Source organism: Poecilia latipinna, unplaced genomic scaffold (genome assembly GCF_001443285.1).
Source record: "Poecilia latipinna isolate Pla-1442-1.1 unplaced genomic scaffold, P_latipinna-1.0 Scaffold188, whole genome shotgun sequence".
Lineage (NCBI taxonomy): Eukaryota > Metazoa > Chordata > Actinopteri > Cyprinodontiformes > Poeciliidae > Poecilia > Poecilia latipinna.
The window spans coordinates 461931-469245 of NW_015112804.1; the positions used below are offsets into that span (position 1 = coordinate 461931).

Here is a 7315-nt window from a genome sequence, read left to right on the forward strand (position 1 = left end):
AAAAAAAAAAAAAAAAGTTAGACAGGTTGGAGAGTAGCACAAAACTATCACTGTCTGCACCTAACCAGCGCAAACCTAAACCACAAAAGCAGTAGACTTTTTTTTTTTTACAAACGATGCTAAATAATAGACATGAAAGCGAAGCCTACCCGTAGGATCCACGGAAAGACGGGGATGTTGATTCCCAGGTTCTGGTGGTGTCAGACATCCAGAGGAGGAGAAAGTGATGCAACGTTGTTTGCTTAATTTTTACTCTTTTGGAGACTAGATTAAATTGTTTAACCCGCAGTCTGAGACGCTCAGTAGGGGTGGCAGATGTGACCCGTCAGAACCGCACATGGTATAAAGCTCAGCCGGGATCCAAATGACCGCTGTTAGAACCAGAGTGGGATCAAACTCCGCTCATTCATTTTTAGCTTACAGAAAAAGCGCCAAGCCGCCAAATAAACATAAACTGACCAGTGACATTTAGCTTTGATGTACCCACCGCCATAGACTTGCTACTACAAGACGTTTTGAAAAAAAGAGAGGTTTTTTTCTGCACAATTTTGCTAATAGTAAAGAGGGTTAGATAATAAAAAATCCATATTATTCTTTTCTTTTTTTAAAGTGGGTACAAAACATTTAATTGAATATTTTTTGGCAGTGCTCCCTAATTACAATGGCTATTTTTAGAACTTGCTCGCGGGCGACTGACAAGGTCCCCTCAGGCGACCAGGGACCCGCGGGCACCGTGTTGGTGACCCCTGCTATACGGTTTTCATGATGTAAAGTAATTCTCTGTTGTTTAGGTGGGAGCTCTGTACTTCCATACTAATGATAAATGTAACATTTCAGCTTATTTTGCCCATTTTGCTTGTGTTTCTCAGTTTGTCGCCAGTCCTCTCTGCTGCCCGAGTCGAGCCAGCATCCTGACGGGGAAATACCCCCACAACCACCACGTCATCAACAACACGCTGGAGGGGAACTGCAGCAGCTTGGCCTGGCAGAAGAGCCAGGAGCCGCAAACTTTCCCTGCTTTGCTGAAGAGCTTCGGAGGATACCAAACCTTCTTCGCAGGGAAATACCTCAACCAGGTTAGAAACATGAGCCTCCACTTCTGCTATAACCGATGCCTTTACTGGAGAAACGACATCGTTTAAATTTACTTTAAGATCAAAATATTAAATAACGACAGAAGATTGGTTCATTTCTACTTTTACAACATTTTAACCTGGGGTCATACGCATTGTTCCATCTGCCGTCTTCTTTGCTTCTTCATTAAAATGCTCCCTGTCTTATATTGAGATTATTGAAAATATCTGTATTGTTTATGTCTTCCAGTATGGACATTCTGACGCTGGTGGCTTGGAGCACGTTCCTCCAGGCTGGAGCTACTGGGTGGCAATGGTAAGACATTTATTTATTTATTTATTTATTTATTTAGAACAGACAGAAAAAAAATAAAATGAAACAAGCGTAAGAAATAAAAACGTAAAACAAATTATTCTGCCCATGTGACATGCAAATTTTATATTTTCAGTTCGAAAAGGAGCAGGTAGAAGATATAATGTCCTGCCCCTTTCCTACATGTCAATTTATAATCGATTAACTTTCAGAACATCAAAAAGAGACAACTTGTTTCCATTTTACATGATGTTTGATTATGTACAATTATTTAAATACTATTTATATAATCAATTGCATTATAGACTTTTAAACAGTCATCTTGTATATCATATTTTGAAATGAGCTCTGTTGAGTTTTTAAAATTGGTTTACATTTGTACTTTTTTTAACTCATCATTCAATCCATTCCAGACATTTACTTCACACACAGATAAACAAAAACTCTTCCTGGTTGTTCTAATATGTTGTTTTTTAAAATATCCTTCATCTCTTAAATTATAACCACCCTCTCTGTCACCAAACATTTCCTGTATATTGTGTGGAAGTTTTTGATGTCTGACCTTAAACATGAATTGTGAAGTTTTAAATGAATTTCAGTATACTTGATTTGATAAATAACTGGTTTGTGTTCCCAATATCCCACTTTATGTAGTATTCGGACATTTTAGCTTTTAAAGTTTAAGTTTAACGATTCAACCCTAACGTCGAAGATGAAAATTACACATGCTAAGACGAAAGTTATCCTAGCTAGTTTATCATAAATTCAGATTTGCCATAAAACATATCACGCTAAAACAAAATTTACACAAAAATATAATTTATGCTAAAACACAAGTTATGCTAGCAAGTTTATCATAACGTGTGTTTTAGTATCACATTTTAGCAAGATGCTAAAACAGAATTTATGTTACAATGTTAGTTATGCTAAATATGAATTTCTGTTTTAGCATAATTCTGAGACCAACTAGTTTTGCTTTAACATACAACAAAATTATGCTAGCATGTTTATCATGACTTCTGATTTAGCATAACATCCATTTTAGCATAATTTCTGTATTTTGGACCATTAAAATGAACTATTAAAACTTGTAAAAAAAACAGCATTTAAGAAAAAATTGCCAGATTGATTTGTGTTTTTATCCCTGAACCAACCAGAGATTCTCAAAGTGAATTAATGGATAACTTTTGTTTTCCAGGAGAAAAACTCTAAATACTACAACTACACTCTGTCAGTGAATGGGAAGGCTCAGAAACATGGAGCGGACTACAGCAGAGATTACCTGACCGATGTGCTGGTGAGACTTCGTTTAAATGTCAAAGGTGCAATTAGAGACACAAGGGAAATGTTATGATCAATTTTGGTTTTTGTTTCTCTCCCAGGCTAACAGGTCTCTGGACTTCCTCCAGTATAAATCCAGTTACCAGCCGTTCTTCATGATGGTTTCCACGCCGGCGCCACACTCCCCGTGGACGGCGGCTCCTCAGTACCAGGACCGCTTCAACGACACCAAGGCTCCCAGAGACCCCAACTTTAACGTCCACGGGAAGGTGGGACACGCTTTTAGTATACAGCAGAAACCAGATGGATTCAAACATTTCTAAAATGTCTCTGTTTTATTTTGACTCTGATATTAAATCTGGGTAACCCTTTCCCTTTTTACTGTCACATAAAAAATTAAAGGCAAAAACCAACAGGTTACCCCAGAGAAACTGAGTTTCCAGGCCAATACAAGCTGAAAAAGTTATAATGTTTCATATCAGTCAATATCAATAACTGTCAGTGTCGATAATTATTTATCAGCTTTTTGGTTGGTTTCCTGTTTTATCCAAAGTTTTTACTAAACACCATTTTGTTTATTCTTAAGCAGTTATGAGGCACAGTGGGGAAACTTGAAACTGTTTCTCAGTAGGCTGTTGCTAGGTAACCAAAGTTGGGGGAGGGGGAACTTGAAACTGCTCATTACCCAGCAGATTGTTGCTAGGCAACCAAAGAGCAAGTGAGTTAGTTGATTCCACCAACCTAGCTTAGCCTTTCTTTCTGCATCAGACTTCAGTGAATATGTTCTGAATATGCTATCAGACGTATTGATCAGTATCTATTGATATTGATCATGTTTCTATCACAATATATATTGTTATTGATTTATTGTTCAGCTCTACTGTTATTGAAAACTGATTTCCACCCAATAGTTTGGTAAACTCTTTTTCTCTCATATTTCTTTCTCTACTCAATCCACCTCTATTTTAGGACAATTAAAACAGCTACATTCATTTAAAAACCTTATTAATCTGACTTCATTTGGTGATTTTAGGACAAACATTGGTTGATCCGTCAGGCTAAAACTCCCATGTCCAACTCCTCTGTCCAGTTCCTCGATGACGCCTTCAGGAAGCGGTTTGTGGTTTTATTTTTTCTCTAACCTTTATATCTGCTTCTACTGTTGCTGATCAAATATCTGTTTTTGTTGCTCTAGATGGCGAACTTTACTGTCAGTGGACGATCTGGTGGAGAAAATTGTGAAGAAGTTGGAGGTCAGAGGTGAACTAGAGAACACCTACATCTTCTTTACCTCTGATAATGGCTACCATACAGGTGAGTGAGGATGTTGATCTCTGCCAGTTCTCTTTAGGTGATGTGATGAATTAAAGCGTTTGGCTCTGATTCAGGTCAGTTCTCTCTGCCGCTGGACAAACGGCAGCTCTATGAGTTCGACATCAGGGTTCCTCTCCTGGTCAGAGGACCAAACATCAAACCCAACCAGACCAGTCAGGTACAAACATTCACACTGTCTCAGTTTTTATACTGTTGCATACGGAATCGACCAAAACGGCTAGCTCTGGTTCACCTAAAAACCTTCGTCTCGGTTCAGTTGTCACGATTTGAATTCAAATTCATATGTGAATGCAAAGTGGACCGGAGACCGCTCCAAAAGCAGGAAGTGAATGAAAGCATTCTGGGTAAAAACAACCAAAACAAACTCATGAGTCTAGACATTTCGTGCTTCTGGTCTTTGGCTAAAGACAAAACAGAAATCCTACAACCACTAAAATCTGGTGGCACTCCATTTTTGCTTACATTTAGTGAAGAAGGAACTTGTCTTTTTCAGTGGTTCTTGTGGCAGCGCCCCCACAGGTGAGGAGGGGAACGGGTTTTTCCACAAGGTTTAGTTTGTTTGACACAGTGGAGTGTGAAAGCAAAACACATCAGGCTTTTATCTCACTTGTCCTTGGAGTCAACTTCTTCAAATTTGCTGTAACACAAACGGGAGATCATTCCTGACCACAGTAACTCTGAAGAATCTCAAATTATTGAGTTATTTACTTTCCCTTTGGGATCAGTAAAGTATTTTTGAATTGAATTACTTTTCATATTATCAGATGTGTTGTAACATAGTAAAATTGTAACTTTGAAGGTTCAGCCATCTGTTCTGTGTTGATGGTGTCAGATGCCGGTGGCGAACGTCGACCTCGGCCCGACCATCCTGGACATCGCCGGCTACAACGTCAACAAGACCCAAATGGACGGCATGTCCTTCCTGCCCATTATGGTGAGAGAACGTCATCTATTTATTTCACAAGAACAATTGATGAGCTTTTATTAATGGTTTAAACGCAGAGTAATTTCAGTTTATGTAATCTTATGAATTTAAAGAGCGGTAAAAATATTTCTCCTCTTTACTTGGTAAGTAATATTCCAAATGTCCACGAATCGTAAAAAAGCTTTTATACTGCATCATCGCCTTTACGTATTTAAATAACAGTATTTGAGAGTCTGACTCATGCTATTTAGCTGATAGTATATTAGTATTTATATAATTTGTTTTTTTGTCCAAATATTGTAAAACTAAATCTGTCACAACTTACATTATTTAAACTATTTGCACATAGAGCTCCCTTCAACATTTAAATCGATCATCATCAGCATAATAGATCATTTTTGTCTTTCAGTGATTAAGTTAAAGGTTTTCTGAGTGGACTGACTGCACAGCTGCTAAGATTTGTAAAACATTAATTGTATCTACATTTTTAATTCCAGATTATCCATAATTCATCATGCTGTGGGCTGTTTTTCTGTTGTTTTGCTTCTTGCACCTTAAATCAACATCTAGATGGTTGAAACGGGGAGACAAAGATCTCAAACATCGACATTGAAACAGCCTAAAAACTGAACTTTTCCACATTTATGGATGATTCTTAAAATTTGGCTCAACAGCTTTAAATGGTTTCTCTCAATTCTGGCCTAATACTCAGCTTGGTGCAACTTTAACATTTAACCAAATCTTAGTGGGTATGTGCATATAGTTAGGCCTTTATGTCAAATTATACACAATAATATGTGCTAGTATTCGCTGACATTATTATTATAACACTTAGATGAAATAAGACAGGAAGAAATTAATTGAATGGTGCAGAAAACAAACTTTAATGAAAAAAAGTGACAAACTATGATAAATCAAGAGACTTTAATTTTTTGTTCTTTCAGCAGCAAGGGAAGGTGAACAGCAGCAGCTGGAGAACAGACATCCTGGTGGAGTATGAAGGTGAAGGAAGGAACGTTTCGGATCCAGCCTGCCCGCTGTTGGGACCGGGAGTGTCGGTACAAGGAAAACCCAGATCAAATTATCGTTTACCTGTTGAATGAACGTGTAAAGAAATCTTCTTCTTCTGCAGGAGTGCTTCCCAGACTGTGTGTGCGAGGACTCGTACAATAACACTTATGCCTGTGTGCGCACCGTCGCCCCCTCTGCCAACTTGCAGTACTGCGAATTCGATGACAACGAGGTACATCATCAGTTTCATTTAAAAGACCCAGCTTTCCTCAGAATGTGGATTTTAATTAGCTCAGAACTTCCCAGACTTTAGTGACTGCTAGTGGCTGGATCTGAAGCCCAGAATGATTGTCTGTTCTGCAGGTGTTTGTGGAAGTTTATAACGTGACGGCAGATCCCTACCAGCTCAACAATATCGCAAAGACCATTGAGCAGGAAGTGCTGGAAAAGATGAACCATCGGCTGATGATGCTGCAGTCGTGCTCTGGGCAGACATGTCGAACACCTGGAGTTTATGATCGAAGGTGCATTTTGACTATAAAACATCTTGACTTTGGTTAAATGAGGAATTGGGCATGTTATACGTGCTTCAAATACACCAGATTTGAGCTCATTTTCAAAATCATGCTGAATTATGACATTTTTGCACGTTTTTCGTGTCAAAATATAGCATTTGTCATTTTTATATGTATTTTACTTCATAGTATGGAAAGTGCCATTTTTGCACATTTTTTGGTCATAGTATATTAAGGGCAATTTTTTCACGTTTTTCGCATCATAGTATAGCAAGGGTCATATTTATATGTCTTTTACGTCATAATATAGCATTTGTCATTTTTTCACATTTTTCGCATCATAGTATTGTATGATGTCAAAAATATGCAAAAATGAGTCATAGTATACTACAGTGTTGTAGTTCTCGATCTTGGTCTTAGTCTCAAGACCATTTTTTGATGGTCTCTGTCTTGTCTCGGGCTCTGAGGACTCAGCATTTTATTTCAAGACCAGTCAAGACCGCAACTGTGAAAATATCACTAAACGTACAGCATACTGTCCAGTTTATTTGTTAACATCGTTGTTTTCAGTGGATGCAAAACACACCGATTAAAATCCAAGCAACAACGTGTTTCTGTTACTCACCCTCCCCACCTTTCAGTCGCACGCGGCTCTGAGACATGCGCAGTGGTTTTCTCTCAGCGGCAGAAGATGTCTGTCTAATTGTCAGTAATATAATAGCGCTGCATAAATCATAAGAAATCCGATGGCCACAGCTAACTCAGCAGCGCTTCGCTTTCACAGACGGTGGAGACAACGTCTAACTTTTTTCGTCACTTAGAAAAGTAGCTCAAAGAAAGGTAAGCTCCGACGTGATGTTAG

General features: G+C 38.3%; 1 protein-coding gene across 3 annotated transcripts in view; it reads left to right on the forward strand.

The window, feature by feature from the left end:
* Positions 1–6562, forward strand: part of gnsa (glucosamine (N-acetyl)-6-sulfatase a) — a 13388-nt gene extending 6826 nt beyond the window's left edge. For 2 of the 3 annotated variants that reach the window (XM_015030672.1, XM_015030674.1), the window contains exons 3-13: positions 870–1076; positions 1324–1389; positions 2585–2683; positions 2769–2936; positions 3701–3783; positions 3863–3981; positions 4056–4159; positions 4835–4936; positions 5872–5985; positions 6060–6170; positions 6302–6562. In XM_015030672.1, coding sequence (XP_014886158.1) covers positions 870–1076; positions 1324–1389; positions 2585–2683; positions 2769–2936; positions 3701–3783; positions 3863–3981; positions 4056–4159; positions 4835–4936; positions 5872–5985; positions 6060–6170; positions 6302–6499 — 1371 coding nt within the window. In that variant the 3' untranslated portion in view covers positions 6500–6562. The remainder of the gene's footprint in view (positions 1–869; positions 1077–1323; positions 1390–2584; positions 2684–2768; positions 2937–3700; positions 3784–3862; positions 3982–4055; positions 4160–4834; positions 4937–5871; positions 5986–6059; positions 6171–6301) is intronic. The other variant, XM_015030673.1, reaches the window with a different exon arrangement.
* Positions 6563–7315: the final 753 nt, after the last annotated feature.